The 15,708-nt window shown below is 36.8% G+C and overlaps 1 protein-coding gene across 2 annotated transcripts in view; it reads left to right on the top strand.

Annotated features, from left to right (window-relative positions):
- LOC121422467 (SEC14-like protein 1) overlaps nucleotides 1–15,708 on the top strand; it is a 45,391-nt gene that overhangs the window by 28,101 nt on the left and 1,582 nt on the right. Inside the window, exons 5-15 of one of the 2 annotated variants that reach the window (XM_041617534.1) lie at nucleotides 5,907–6,101; nucleotides 7,154–7,304; nucleotides 8,817–8,932; nucleotides 9,441–9,467; nucleotides 10,801–10,990; nucleotides 11,466–11,554; nucleotides 12,219–12,289; nucleotides 12,820–13,126; nucleotides 13,651–13,788; nucleotides 14,485–14,733; nucleotides 15,351–15,508. In XM_041617534.1, the coding sequence (XP_041473468.1) occupies nucleotides 5,907–6,101; nucleotides 7,154–7,304; nucleotides 8,817–8,932; nucleotides 9,441–9,467; nucleotides 10,801–10,990; nucleotides 11,466–11,554; nucleotides 12,219–12,289; nucleotides 12,820–13,126; nucleotides 13,651–13,788; nucleotides 14,485–14,733; nucleotides 15,351–15,508 (1,691 nt within the window). The remainder of the gene's footprint in view (nucleotides 1–5,906; nucleotides 6,102–7,153; nucleotides 7,305–8,816; nucleotides 8,933–9,440; nucleotides 9,468–10,800; nucleotides 10,991–11,465; nucleotides 11,555–12,218; nucleotides 12,290–12,819; nucleotides 13,127–13,650; nucleotides 13,789–14,484; nucleotides 14,734–15,350; nucleotides 15,509–15,708) is intronic. The other variant, XM_041617535.1, reaches the window with a different exon arrangement.

The raw sequence follows: 15,708 nt of genomic DNA, 5'->3' as shown, positions 1-15,708 counted from the left end.
TAGTATATATTTCACTTAAATTGCCTCTTTTATCACATCTATTCGTAGATCATGTGTTCTTTCTATAGGAGGGCATGTAATACAGATTTTTAAAGAATGCATCATGGATTAAAAGAGTTTGTATCACCATAAGAAAAAGCAAAAAGAGACATTTTGAGGGTACTTTATAGTCCATCAAAGGGAAAGTTGTTCACATGTGACATCACACATCATTGTCGCATTGCCAATTTGAGGATCTCCATAGCATTAGTGATCGCAATATTCAAATGCTCATAACTTTCTCATTATTTGTCCAATTCTTTCATACATGTATACTCTCTCTTTCTCTCACTTTCTTCCCTTCCCCTCTTCTCTCTCTTTCTCTCTCTGTGAATCATATGGGTACCTTGGTTTTCAAAACTACTCATCAAACGGCGAGCTCTTGCTTTTATGCTCCGTAAAGGTTGATTGAATATTGCGATGGATCGGTTATAGGGTATGGCATGGATATTTCATTTGGCCCAATGATGATTTGCGTCACGTCCTGACGTCTGTAAGGGTTGAGAAGGGGGTTGCTCTGAGGCCCAATTGGTTTGTCTAACAGTAGAAATTGATGGAGGAAATGAGAATCAAACATACAGTGGAGGGGAAAATTGGGTTGGAATGGTGACACCTTGGCTTTAATAATTTATGGGAATGGGGGTAGGATGGGTAGAGGTGACATGATTCATTAGGGGGTAATCAAAGCCACCCTGTCCCCCAAATATCCCATTGACTTTGTGAACTTGTTCAGGCAGCAAAATACAGATCCTGCCTTCGTACCCTCTTGAACTCGGATCTCATAGTTTTGAGCCAACAAGACAGCTCTTGCATCCCTTTATAAAGGATTCTTCCATATGTTTCATGATTCGCTTTCTATGAAATTCCTGGATAGAAATACTTTGCATTACTGCAAAGGAACTGTTTTGCATTTTTTGTAAGTTTATAATTGTGGTTTACAATCATGTATACATGTACATGTACATGTATTTTGACTAATAAATCACTAACAAATGAAAAGCCTGAATTTGGTTTGATTTTTTTTGCCTATATGCCAAGCACACTTAATATATGTCACTGACTATTTGGTGAGCTTTTTTAAGTTCAGTGTGTCTGTCTCTCTCTTTCAAAAAAAAAATTTCTTTCAATGGAAATCAAGAAACTGAGTGTATTTTGACCATTTGACACTCTGCTTGTTTATAATTTTGTCCCTGTGTTTGTCCTATTTTTCATCTTCCTTGTTTACAATTTTCATTTTCAATCGTTTGTTATGATGTTCATGCTTTCCACAGATATTAAAATTTGAAACTATCATGATAGTTTTTTTTTATTTTATTTTAAGTGTAACATCAAAATTGTTACAACAGTAATATTGAGAACCAGAAATTAATGCAGTTATATTTTCAGATAATGACCCGTATTCTGAAGTCAGGTTTAATTTAAACTCTGGTTTTAAGTTGTGGTTTAACTATGGAAAGCCAGTTGTTGCATAAATCTCTAACAGTAGAGGTTCAATGTATCAGCTCATTTGACTCCCAAAACATTATTAACTGTGTGGGAAGAATAAGTATGTTATTGTCTTCTTTAAATAATTAGTGAAGAAGATCACAGTTAACATGAGAAGCATTCACTGTAAACAAAATTTTAAAATGTTTGGCTTCCCATAATTTTAGCACAGAGTTAGACCATGGTCTAAGTTAAACCTGACTTCAGAATATGTGCCAAAGCCAATGGCTCAGATTTATTTCAACTATCAATACTTCTTATGGATATTAAAGTGTGTCAACTATAAAACGAAATATGTGTACTCGAGAGAGTAATATACAATAGGCTTTCGCAGGGATTGTCTTTTTGTCATCACGTCTCCTTATTTCAGTCAGAAAATACCTGTAATGATATTTGTTTTTTTTTTTCAGCTATTGGATTTGGGACGAACATGGTTGTAGTACCATGGGACCAATTACTGGTGGGGCCCCCCAAAAAAGAAGTCAAATCCCAAATGGGCAAGACAAGCAAGCTCCACCAATAAACTGCACTAAAGAGAGCCCTTCAGCCTAAGACTTTCAAGCTTTTTTCTTCAATTGAAACTCATTTGTTCATAACATCTTGGGGTATAAGGATGTACCTTTTTGAAAATAAAATTGTTACCCAGACATTTTCATGTCTCCTTCAACAATTAACCAACCTCTTGCTCTTCCCTTTCAACTGTGATGTCTCCTTTCTTTAAGACTTGACTTGAACTATCAGTCTCCTTTTAGTACATCATCATCCATACCACCTTGGCTTGACTCCTTCCTGTCGCTACTATCAACTCATGTTACAGGTTAAATTTCCTTTTGGAAAATAGTTGGCTAGACACTCCTCCTATAAACATTTATATCCAGCTGTCATTCAATGGTAATGACTTCATCTATGAACCAGACTGTTTGGCTCACAGATAACCTTTTGAATAATGGTACTTTGGTTTTAAGTGAGAGTAAGCCGGATTTCTGCCAACATTTACTTTCTGTAAACAGGCGCTGCTATCAAAGGTGATTTAGAGGACATGAGTATTTGATGTAAGAAATCTGTTGTAGAGGTGAAAGCCCCTCAAATCATATTAAGAAAATAGAGTTGTTGGTGAGAGAGAAGAGCTTTATTTAAAGGGGGGGGGGGGGGCTGCTCTATTTAATGTATCCCTTCCATTGATAGTCTTGTCTCCTCCCCTACCCCTCCCACCTTTCATTATCATTCCATATAGCACAAGAACAGTTGAAATTTCATTTACCACCTCCTAAAGAGACTATTAATCTGTCAAAATGTTGATAATGGGAGGGTATAATGCCATTCAGGAATGTTAATTGGTATAGTTGAGTCCTTTGAAAACAGACATGAAGTTCATGTAAAGTTCTTTGGCATCTTTCAATCTGCATGTGACAAGCTATTAAAATGTACATGCTTATGAAATGGTGTATTCTGATTGCCTAAGAATTGAAAAAAAAAATGTTCAAGTTTCATGTAACGGGGTTTATCTCCACCATTTAAAATGCCAGTGATAATTATACCCCCGCCAAACGAACAAAGTTTGAAGGGGGTGTATAGGAATCAGCGTATGGGCGGGCAAGCGGTCCATTGCAAATCTTGCACATCAAACTACTTTCTCAATTTTTAATCGATTTTCATGAAACATGGAACACATATTTGTGTTGGGGCGAAGATGTGCAAGACACACTTTTCGCATGTGTTGAAAACTGTGTTGCCCTGGTAACAGTATATTTTGGCCCAAATAAGGTACAAATCTTGCCGTTCAAACTACTTCCTCAGTTTTTAACCAGTTCTCATGAAATTTGGTACACACATTTGGTATTGCTGTAAAGATGTGCAAGGCATATATTTTGTCTGTGTCAGAAATTATGTTGCCATGGTAATGGCATGTGACAAAAATTGGGTAAAAAACTTTCAGTTTTAATTACTTGATCAATTTTCAACCAATTCTGATTAAATTTGGCTCACACATTGGGTTCAAGGTAAAGGTGTGAGAGACACATATTTTATGTGTGTCGGAAACTGTGTTGCCATGGTAACAACAAATCATAGGCCCCAAATTAGGTAAAAATCTATTGGTTCAAACTACTTGACTAGTTTTCAACCCATTCTCATGAAGTTTGGCTTACACATTGGTCTCAAGGTAAAGATGTACAGGTCATATTTTTTCATTTGTCGGAAATTGAGTTGCCATGGTAACAATGTATATTATGTTAAAAATTAGGCAAAAATCTTGCAGTTCAAACTACCTCATCAGTATTTCTCATATTTTCCTCACATATGTCTTGGGGTAAAGATGGGTAAGACATTTTTTTTTGTTTTTTGTTAACATGGTATACAGCATTGGGTGGGGGTATTAGTCACCTTCAGTGATAGTTCTATTTGATCCAGGTTTATATAGAACTCAAGTTATTATAGGCCTATAGAATATATTGAATAGGCATAATTGAAATGTGATCAATTAAAAGAAATTGACTTTCAGTTTCATTTTAGTCTATGGTGCATACATTTATCCCCTTGTGATATTTTCAAGAAATATCTATTAACTATTCTTTTCAATCATTCAAAGTATCTTCAAGTTTTTTCTTCCTCTTATCCTCTGTTCATCTTTGTCATATATGGAAAGGGTTGATCATGTGCAGATAAATGAAGCTCACTTGAACTAAAGCATCAACCACCCACAGACACTAAACTAATACAGCAAACACCCAAAGACACTAAACTAATACATGCCTAACATAGCAACATTCAATTCATGCAAACTTAAGTTTAATATGAAGCAAAAGCGGATAGTTGGATATTTAGTTTTCATTTTTTTCCTCAGAGTTTGTTAAATCATGATTTCATGCTCCAGGCCTTGCAATTTGTGAGTTAAATTCAATACACAAAGACTGAGTATGAAAACTGGGTACTATCTGTAGTATCATGATCTCTGTTTTCAACAGTCACAGCATGGCTATGGTCACAGTATGTTATAACTTACAAGCATAGATTGCAAATTTTCAATTAATAAGAAACATTTTTTTTTCTTGTTATGTGATAAAATAAGTTGACATTTGCAGAGGAATTACTATCCATGTGAACAGGTCTCTACGACTATAAATGGCAAAGAAAGTGAGAGAAGATGGTCACGAGAGAAGAAAGTAAATTTACAGAGAGCACTATGGGTGGTTGAGTGTGTTTGCATCTAGAGTTATTTCTGGTCGTTTTTCCATGCCAGATGATGTACATGTACATTGTATTCAGGCATGTTCTGTATATTGCCACTATCCACATGGGCTTGTGCATTTGTATCTGATTTCATGAATTTATTACACTGAGCCTTTGACATAAAAAGTATGATTTTGTTGTTGAAATTAATGGTCGCAGACCACAGAACATGAATGTACATTTTTTCACTTCATTAGGTTTCATTTTTGCAGTAATCGAAATATTCATTACACATTTTTGATATTGTGGTATTACAGGATTGATATTACCAGACATTTCATACCCACTTCTGAAAGAATTTTGTTTTACTCATCATGATTGAAAAAAAGAAATTTATGCTTTTTATATTACATAACATATGGGGTAGCTGCTTGTTATGACGTCTCAAATCAAAACCTTAAATTTCAAATAACTTTCTTAATCTTTGTTGGATTTTCCTGAAACCACTAATATTTTCTATTATTTTTTCTGGCATTTTTACAAGAAAGTGAACAAACTTTTCTACTGGGTGAACTTCACTTATCATAGCTCATATTAAAACTGCAATCAAAAGAGATGTAGAAAGTTTGCAATAATACAACAAAATGTATCTCAAAAGAGAAAATGGCATAAGGGCAGGGTCCTTCTTATACGTACATCTGGGCTAATTAATACACAGCCAGGCTATTTTCAGAGGATGCGTGATAAATAAAGCGAATGGTAATTTTCAAGAGAAGAAAAATGCCTTAATTTTATATTGATGGAAAATGGCTTCTTTCCTTATAGGGAATTCAGTGAAGCAATGGAGGCTTTCACAGTACCGGTATTTGAAAGGATTCTTGAAAGGTTTCATAGCTTGTGATAAGATCCTTTTCCCAATGTTGATGTGACATTTGCCTTGGGCTTTATTTTGTCTATTAAAGATACAGGGTTAGGGTTGCAATAGGGTTTTGTGGTAGGTTTAGGATAGGGTTGAAGTTGGTCATTGCTTTTGTGTGTGAAATTTATAGCGGAGCATTTGTCACCAGAGGAAATGTCATGAAATTTTCCCAATTTATGGATCATTGTCGGATCGCATGCAGGGAATGGCTTAGGACCATTTTCTGTTTTGTATAAAGTGTATTGTGGCCTTAATGTCTAAATATTTCTTCTTTTTTTCCATGACATCTTTGCAGGGCAAGGAAGTCTTACTGTACTACATTCAAGAGATTCTTGCAGAAGGTGAGACTAATTTCCCTACTTGGTCAGAGCTACATGGAGATGAAAATGGAGAGGAGGAAGAAAGCGAGGAAACAAACATCCCAGTCATCAAAGAAAACGAGAACTTCAGTACACCCAAGAGGAAATCAACCGTCATCAAACAACAATCCGTAAGAATGTCTCTTGTGTCGATTTCGAGGTGTATGTGATAATTTTAGAGCAATTTCATGATACAATCGTGAATCCAATTTGTACCCCAGACTAATTTTTTTTCATTTTAATGCTTCATGTCATGATCTGTGCAAGCCACGATTTTTTTCACATGAAGTCTAAAACAGACTAATCTTATTAAGGTTGTGCATATAGGGAGCCATATACTTAATGGAATTGCCCATGGGTATAATAATAATTTTCTTTTTGTAATCAGTTAGTTTTGCTATGTCAACAAGTCAGGTTTCACCTTGTCTAATGAGATGTTACTTGTCTATAATTGTGAGTTTGAGGCTCGAGATTGATTCTTTTTTCAAAGGTTTTTCTTGAAATTTGATATCTTGCTTTTGAGACCCCTAGTTCTAGAACTCTTGACTTTGAGTAACTTCTTCATGTTCTTCAAGTTCTTCAAGCTACACTGACTGCCTCCTTCAATTCTGAAGATTCTTGCAGTATTGAAGTAACGAGAGCCTGCAGGTGCAATACACCGGGTGAACACCCTACTCTTTGTCGAATAGTGTATTGGTTTTAACGTGCATAGGTTGTGATTCTCCTATACACGGGACCAACATTTTTGTCCTTTCCGATGGACGGAGTGTTTTCCAACTGCATTCACACTTGCACTGAATACAGTGGTGAGGCATGCTAACATCAGATAGCATCAGATTTTGTGTTAGATGCGTTTCTGCATGAGCCGGACTCGAACCCCTCACGTTGAGATCTACGATCTCATCCGAAACATGCACTCTAACCTACTGAGCTATGCTGCCTTCCGTTTTGTACTATTCAAGATTCCTTTCTTGAAAATAGGAACAGAATTAACTTTAGCTAAAATCTGCTTTTAATGATTGAAATCAAATTGATATTATGTTGATTATGATTGCTCTTACACTCATTGTAACTTTGTGACTGTATAAAACTTTCCTTTCGATTGCTTGTTATTTATGGAAACTTTCTTTTCTCTTACATGAACATTCACTGTGATTCCTTCCTCTCTCCCTTTTTCACGCAGGAGGAATCTAACTCATTGCACCCTTTTGGCAAACAGACAGCTGCTTCTCTAGGCATCACTGATTGCTCTATTATCAGGAATAGACTAGCTTCCAGTACTATGGCTGAACAAGGTGGAGCTGTAGAGGGTGCTACAGCTTCTGCTGCTGAAGGTTGGTATTGAACAATCATTGTCTACCTTGATTTGATTTTTTTTAAATAATGTATTTATGTTATTTTATTCGTATATTCATATTCCACAAATCATTTACAGTACATTTCATAATAACTTATTTCAATTGAAAAAAATACATCAACTGCTTGAAATATGCAGATTTTGATAGATTACATACCAATAAATGAAGAAAGTGGTGGAGCTTACTGAAAAGCAAAGCTTGTAAGATGTAGGCCCCCTATCAAAATTTTATACAAGGTTAATCTGATTTAAACCAAGCAAAATAATCAGCAAATCACATTCTCCAAAATGAATATAAAAATGTCTGGCAATATACCAAAATATTTCTTCAAACTATTTTTTTAAAACAGTTTTAGGGCAAGTATTGCTGTGACAGAGATGCCAACCCTCCCGATTTCATCGGGAGGCTCCCGAAAATTCATCCCAACTCCCGCCCTTACGATTACCATCCTTATCCTCCCGAAATTACAATTTTTTTGCATTGATCAAATTGGATTGGAAGTACATGTATCGTCTGCTAACTTTAGCATGTATTAACTCCATTACGTTCGCTGCTACTAAATTATGTGTGAAGGGTAGACAAATAAGGAGCAGCGAAAAGCTGGTGCATGTGATATGCCCAACGGGAATCCACTGTGCACCAGGCCGGTAGGCCCGGCTAGCTTTGCGAGGCGTGTGCGCTCGTGCACTGGATTTGTCGAGTCGTGCGGTGGAATATCGGTGTGTGATTTCGGCGTATTGATGGGTTGATATTGACACGAAATGGTGGAAAATCAACAAAAGAAGACCAAGAAATGGTCTCAGAAGTATAAGACTGAATGCAGTCTCCAGTACCTGTATGTTCGGAAGTCGGAAAGAGGAATTTACCATGCATTTTGCGCAATTTGCAGTGTGGACATTTCAGTTGAGCAGGGAGGTCGTGATGATAATTCGGAAGCACGAAACGTTAGGGAGCAAACGGCATAGGCCTACAGACATTGCAAAGACAAGATCTTCGAGCTACACTAGTACCCTGTTGTCTTTATTTCACCAAGCAAGGGAGCAGCGCTGAGCTTTTCTTTACTGGATTTATAGTGGAACATAACCTGCCTATAGCCGATAGTGATAATTCCTCCTTATTATTATTGTTGAACAGGTACTTCTTTTGACTTTTGTCCCCTCATTTTTTTTACATGTAAAAATGCATATTTGATATTTTTTATGTTAAAAAAGTGGGAACAATGTTTATTTCAAAACATGTGAAATGCCCCAAAATAAGGGTCAGATTGCACCAGAGAGCATCTAGAAACCCAGAGCTTCCAGGGCCCTAAGGCGGGCCCTGGACCCCGGCCGCGCAAGGGTCGAGCGCTCTGCGCTCGAGATCTGCGATACGCGCACATCATTTGGTGGCGGTTGCAAATCCTCCCTAATTCTGATTTCCAAAAGTTGGCATCTCTTGACCCTATGCTCCCCATTCAATTGTGATTTTTTACTTCTATTTTTTTTGCAGAGGCATCCAAGGTGGATGAAGATTACATCAAGAAATTCCTTGGTGATCTGACACCCCTACAGGAGAGTAGACTAATCCAACTCAGGGAATGGCTTAGTGAAACACATAAAGGAAAGGTAAGTACCATTTTTATTACAGGGGAGATATAAGCACTGAATGGGGAAAATCAAAGTTGGTGATATTCATTGTGGGCTCTCAGAATCAGAAAATTGCACAGGGGTTTGATGATATTCCCCACAGAAATGCCCCCAAGAACCTAAGAATAAAAAAAAAATCATTAGCCCCTGCAATTGTCATGGGTTTAATGTAAATTTTGGTCGATGTGCTAAAACAGTAACCCTGTACCGGGTAAATCAAATAATTGATCACCCCCTCCCCCCTCTGCTTTGAATCTTTTGTAGGACCTCATGGATTATCATCAAATGATAATTCAAAAACCTAAACAAGATTTATTGGGATAATTTACCCTTTCTCCACACAAGGAGTGACATAGTTAAATTTAAAATTTAGTGTTTTGTTTTTAAATTCTATTTTCAAATAAGAGATATATATAGACTGATAACCAAATAAAAATGCATTAAAAGAAATCATGTTTTATTTTTTTTTCTAACTTTCCTTCTTAAGTTTGAGACTGATAAACAAGTCAGAAATGTAAGTAGTATGTGTGGCATTTATAGCAAAGCAACATTTATATACTAGGAATTTCAAGCTTTTCGACTTTGTTGAATGTGTGCCATTGTGAAAATAGAGGATGTGAAGTGGATAATTCTATGGTTGAGGTTGGCATGGGACTTACCATTGGCAATGTTTCTAACAAAATAAGTTTTTCATTGAAATCAATCAAGTGCTAACATGAGTTACACTTGATTGTATACTCTCATATTAAATTGTTTGTTATTGCATATTTGCACACCCCCCCCCCCTCTTTAGAGTGAGGGGGGGGGGGCATGGTCTAACTACTGTGTGAGTAAAAAAAGAACTTGACACCTCATCAATCCTTGATTTAAGGAAGGAAATATATGTCATGAACATATAATGTACTCATTATATATGGCCTGAAAGAGTATGTTCTGGCAAATAATTTTGATACGATATTTATACGGTATGTGTTAAAGCTTGGATGATCAAGATGTATTCATCGCAGTGATGTAAATTTTGATTTGCACCAAAGTAAGGCATAAATGCAATGAATGAATCCAGATGTCAATGATGTCATAATCCCACAAGGGTTGCATTAAAATCCATTTCAAAACACCTTTTCAATGTACATTATTATTGTTTAATAAACACTTTTTAGTATCAATTCTCCAGTTAATTTCATTGAAAAGGGATTTGCAAATATGCTTGCTAACTTATGTAGGCTTATGACATTGGCTTCTTGATTCATTCATTCATTGCAGTCATGCCTTTTTACTTTGACACAAATCAAAATTTACACCACTGCAAAGATTACCTGCTGATTACCCAATCGTGAAGGCATACCACATAAATATGGTATCGAACTATTTGGCAGAAGATAATCTTTCCAGCCATATATAATGATTATGCGTTCATGACATAATTTTGCCTTAAATTGGGGATTTGTGAGGTGTCAAGTTCTTTTTGACTCACACGGTAGTTACACTACTTTTCAATCATATTTGGTTGCATTAAAGATTCATTAATATGCATAATCAAGGCCATGCTTTTTCATATGCAAGACACAAGGTTTTTTGTATAATCAACGTCATGATATATAGTTTTTTGTCATAAACTTTAATTGGATAATGTAAAAAATCTTATATCAATGAATAAGTTGTAATATTTCATTAATGGCAATCATCTAATTAAAGTAGACATTAATACTTTAACATACAGATATTGTCCCTTATGAGTTGCTTTTATATTTAATTTTCTTGGATCATTTCATGGTATATCATTCGTATGCTTATTATATCATATGTTTCCTTGCTTTTACTTCTCCCACTCTGTGATCTGTCTGTAGATGCCAAAAGATTCCCACCTACTCAGGTTCCTACGAGCAAGAGACTTCAACACAGAGAAAGCACATGAGATGATCACTGCGTCGTTAGCATGGAGGAAACAGCATAAAGTAGATCAGATACTCAGTACATGGGAACCCCCTCCTATACTACTTGATTACTTCCCTGGGGGATGGCACTTCTATGACAGGGGTAAGCCTCCCATACCCTACCCTCCCCTCTGCCCTGTTGTTTTTGATGACTGATAGTGGTTTTGTTGTTCTCTTTTGTTTATCATGATCATTATTATGGTTATTTTATCAATTTTTTATCCTTTTCCTACTTTGCCTTTTTATTCTTTGTCTTCTTCTTCATCTTCTACTTTTTATTTCTTGTTTTTCTTGTTGCTTATTTAATGTTTTTTCGTTCATTCTACTACTGCTTCTCATTCTTTTCTCCATCATTCTATCATTCCATCACCCTCCTCCGTCCCTTCTCTCTCCCTCTCTCCCATCCTTATCTACTTACTCTTCATATCCTATTTTTTCTCTTTCTCTTTCTCTTCCCTCCTTCCTTATCTCTTTATTCCTCTTGCTTCTTTCATCCATCATCCCCACCCTCTCCTTTTCTCTTGTTTCTTCTTTTCATTCTTTAACCATATTAATTTTGTTTGTAATTTCTATGACAGAGGGAAGACCAGTGTTTATAATGAGGCTTGGCCAGCTGGATGTGAAAGGACTCATCAAAGCTGTCGGGGAAGAGGCAATACTGAGACATGTGAGTGATGTAGATGGTCTCTGTAGCACAGTGTTAAACATACATATTATATTTGAATACTGAGAGAAAATTATCATTTGTTGACTGATAATTTTGTAATCATATACAAAGCTTTGCAGACAGGAATCACTTAATTCCATTAGGGACAGGTTCATTTCTTGTGGAAAAGTCAGCTTCAGTCGTTTCTGCAATCATGTCTTTATTTCTTAAAAAACTAGCTAAATCGAAAAAATGGTTAAACTGGAGGATTGACAAGAAAGGATTATTCATTATCACTGAATACTGCTACCGGGAGAAAAAGATAGAAATACAAGCAATTTTCATTTATGGTCATTTCACCACTTCTTGATTTTGTTGATTTGTATTACTTTGATATTACTTTGATTTTTTTTAGGAAAGAAAGCATGAATAACTGAAATATATCAAACTGTCATCAAATTTCAAACATGCAGATAATTGCGTGACCGTTATTAACATAGGCATCCTGAACCATGCCCTATTTATGAAGGTATTATTTGAATTATGGTTGACATATATCCATAGGTTGGCGTTAATGCTGATTAAACTTTGTTCAGCACCTGGCAATTTTGTCATTGTAAGAACTGGAGGTACATATGTTTTTAAGAATAATGGAACTTATTATGATCTAATCGCTCCTAACCAGGTTCTCTCAATAAATGAAGAGGGTATCCGGAGGACAGAACAAGCTACCAAACAGACGGGACGTCCCATTAGGTAATATTATTCACTTTAATCTGGCATGGTGGTGTATTGCATGTAGGTTCAATCATTGGCTTGAGTTGTGCCAAACGGCGTCTTTCTACAGAGAATCGTGAAATGATATTACCTGTGTAAGTATCCAGAATTCCGGAAAACGTCCCTGTAGAAACAGACACGATGCGGTTTATTGATTAACCGCATCGTGCAAAATACCGTTTCTCATAACCACCTCTGGGAGATGGCTATTGCCGTGTTCCGCGACACGGAATATGAGTTAATCTGATTATTCACTCTGTAGAAACAGGCTGCTTTAAGGGCGATACGGTTTTTCGATTCTCTGTAGAAACACGCCGAAAGACTTGTAAATCTGTGGTTCTCACCCTTCTTGCTAGATATCCACCCAGCAGTTAGATTGGAGAGGTAGTAATAACATACATTATTCAGGGGCTTGCTGGTAGAGTAGTGTTATAACTGTAGACGCTATACTTATGTTATCATTATTTATTATTATTTAATAGAGAACAACTCCCTTTTCTCTTCCATAGCTCCTGGACATGTATAGTAGACTGCGAAGGTCTGAGCATGCGCCATCTATGGCGGCCAGGCATCAAGGCTCTCCTGCGCATGATAGAGGTCGTCGAGGCCAATTACCCAGAGGTCATGGGTAAGCTACTGATCGTGAGGGCGCCCCGCGTCTTTCCTGTCATCTGGACGCTCGTTTCTCCATTCATTGATGAGAATACAAGACAGAAGTTCTTGATTTACGGAGGGAAGAACTACATGGAGAGTGGTGGACTCACCGATCACATAGCTCAACAGTATGTACCAGACTTTATCTGCGGTGACTGCTATGTAAGTATGGGAATTTGCGTGTGTCTTGTTTGTTTCTTTTCTGGTATTTTGCAATCTTTCTAAAGACATCATAAGGTTCCTTGAACGAAGAATGGTCTGGTCTGGAGAGCTTTTCACGAAAAATTTTGTTAGTTATTTTCCCTGCTACTAAAATCCCCTGGCATCTCATTGGCTGATCTGCCAGGAGTAATCACAATCGAACATTCCCCTTGAAAACAAGAAATTTTTGTTGCTTTTTCATTCCACTGATTAAATATTCTAAAGATATCATTTCTGGACTTTCTGATAGGGCATATGTAATTATTTAGCTCAAATTCTACAATGATCTGGCAAAGATGGCTTTTCATTTCTTCATAGTGGAAAAGCAGATCCTAGGTTGTTAAATGATTTTACAATTTGTCAAAATAAAAGAACCAAAGTAATGTAAAACTGAAACACGTAACAGAGGAAAAGGTCCATTCATACTAGGCCCAAAGTTTAGTTACCTTGATATAACAAGCTTCTTATCTGATTGTTTTTGACAGTGTGATATACCAGAGGGAGGGATAATTCCCAAGGCATGCTACCGATCTACTGATGATCTATACTCGATAGGAGAACCTACACTATGTGCTGAGACCGTCTACAAGTCTGTTCTTCTGCAGAAAGGCATTCCACATGAGGTATGAGGTTAAAGAGATATGATTGATCCAACCAATGTGGGGCCTTTCGCACAGAGAGATGGATTCAAATGCAATTCCAAAAATCGAATACATCTTGATTTTCAACCAATCAGAAGTGCGTATTAGGTATTTGGGCTTGACTTTGTGCAACTGGCCCCTATCAATGAAATAATACATTCAGAATTGCACACAACATCCCTTTGTAAACAAAGAGGTGCACATTGATTTATCAAGACAATGATGCATACATGAATATATATATCTTATCTCAAAAACTTTTGAGGGACATTGATATTGGCATCTCTGTCTTTCCTAACCCTTTCTGTGCTTGTCATTCATCAGTTCATTTGAAGCTCTTTGGAAAAGGGGGTCCTGCGACATTGCACTTTTGAATTTAGTTGAAATATTGAGGTGCTGTATTTTACTGTAAGTTGTAAGTTTCGGGGCTCAACATTGAAAAAATTATCCTTGTTTTGTATACCTCTACTATATGTTTGAAAATGCAGTAAAATGTTGAGAATAGAATCTCCTTAATCCCTCCTTATTTTGAAGCAAAATTATCAAAATACTTTGTATGTGGAATTCAAGTATCAAGTAATAGAGCAGTCACAATTTTCATGCCTGTATAAACTTTCTGTATACTCCATTAACTATCTACCGGACAAATCTTATCTTTCTGCATTGTTCCCAAACTAGGTCCTAGTCCATGTCAAGGATGCCCAGCAGGTCCTAACCTGGGACTTTGATGTCCTACGTGGGGACATCGTCTTCTCGGTCATGGTCTCCCGTCGGCCGCTGACCATTCACAAAGAAGTGACCAATCCTGTGTCCACTCCGGCTGGAATCATAGCCAACACAGTGGTCATTGACAAGTCCATGCAGTGTGGCATTGACTACAAGGTTGTAGAGTCTGCCCTGGTCTGTAAAGCAGGTGAAAGTATACAGGTAGGTGCGGGGGAAAGTCTTGGGGTGTTCTCTGCATGTTGGGCAAGACTTGGAATATGAATGACTGGAACATAAATGGTAAAAAAATGAGCTTTGGGATTTTTTTCTGATATTTCAGCAATCGGCAAATAACAGCATTTGCAATAACAATATTAGTAGTGTGGATATTGATCAAGATCACCTTAGTCCATTTCAACAAGCAGCATTGTAATTTGCTACTTCTCTCTCAGTTACAACGAATGTTTATTTTTACAGTTTTAACTAAGGATACATTGTATTTCACATTTCAGTATTCCATTATCACCGGTTGTCATCTAGCGATATAATGTCATGCTATTTTGATACCCCATGTCCTTTTCCAGACGTTGTCTTAGTTGAATTTTATCAAGTCAAGCAGTTTTCTGTGGTCTCAAAGGATTTGACTTTATAGGCGGCTTCACCTGGGGCCTGCTTCATAAAACTTGTTATAACAAATTTACAGTAGCAGTTAAAAGCTACAGAAATCTTGCGATCTAATTGGCTGATAGTGAATTTGTTATAGAAATCTTGGGTTTGTTACTGTAACGAGTGTTTATGAAATGGGACACTACTCACTATCTTCTATTTGACTATTACAGGGTTCCCATGTTTGTCAGGTAGCAGGATGGTATGTGTTACAATGGAGGCATTATAACATCTCGGCCGCTCTACCTAGCTCGGCCCAGAAGGCTGCTCATCATTATCATAAATCAAAGATCATGTTCTACCATGAAGTACTAGCATCTGAAGATTTCAGGTAAGTGTACTTGCTCAGTTGCTGTTGATAAATCACTTTGATGATGAAGATAAAGGGAGTCTATAGCTAGGTGATTTCAAATTATGGAAATGAAAGCAGCACGCTGATAGATTCATATCAAAGTCTTATTGTGCTTTATCTAAAAATACACAAATCGAGATTGAATTTAATCTTCTTACAAGACATGGATGGTGTAGGTG

Source organism: Lytechinus variegatus, chromosome 10 (genome assembly GCF_018143015.1).
Source record: "Lytechinus variegatus isolate NC3 chromosome 10, Lvar_3.0, whole genome shotgun sequence".
Classification (NCBI taxonomy): domain Eukaryota; kingdom Metazoa; phylum Echinodermata; class Echinoidea; order Temnopleuroida; family Toxopneustidae; genus Lytechinus; species Lytechinus variegatus.
This window is presented reverse-complemented; position numbering and strand designations above follow the sequence as displayed.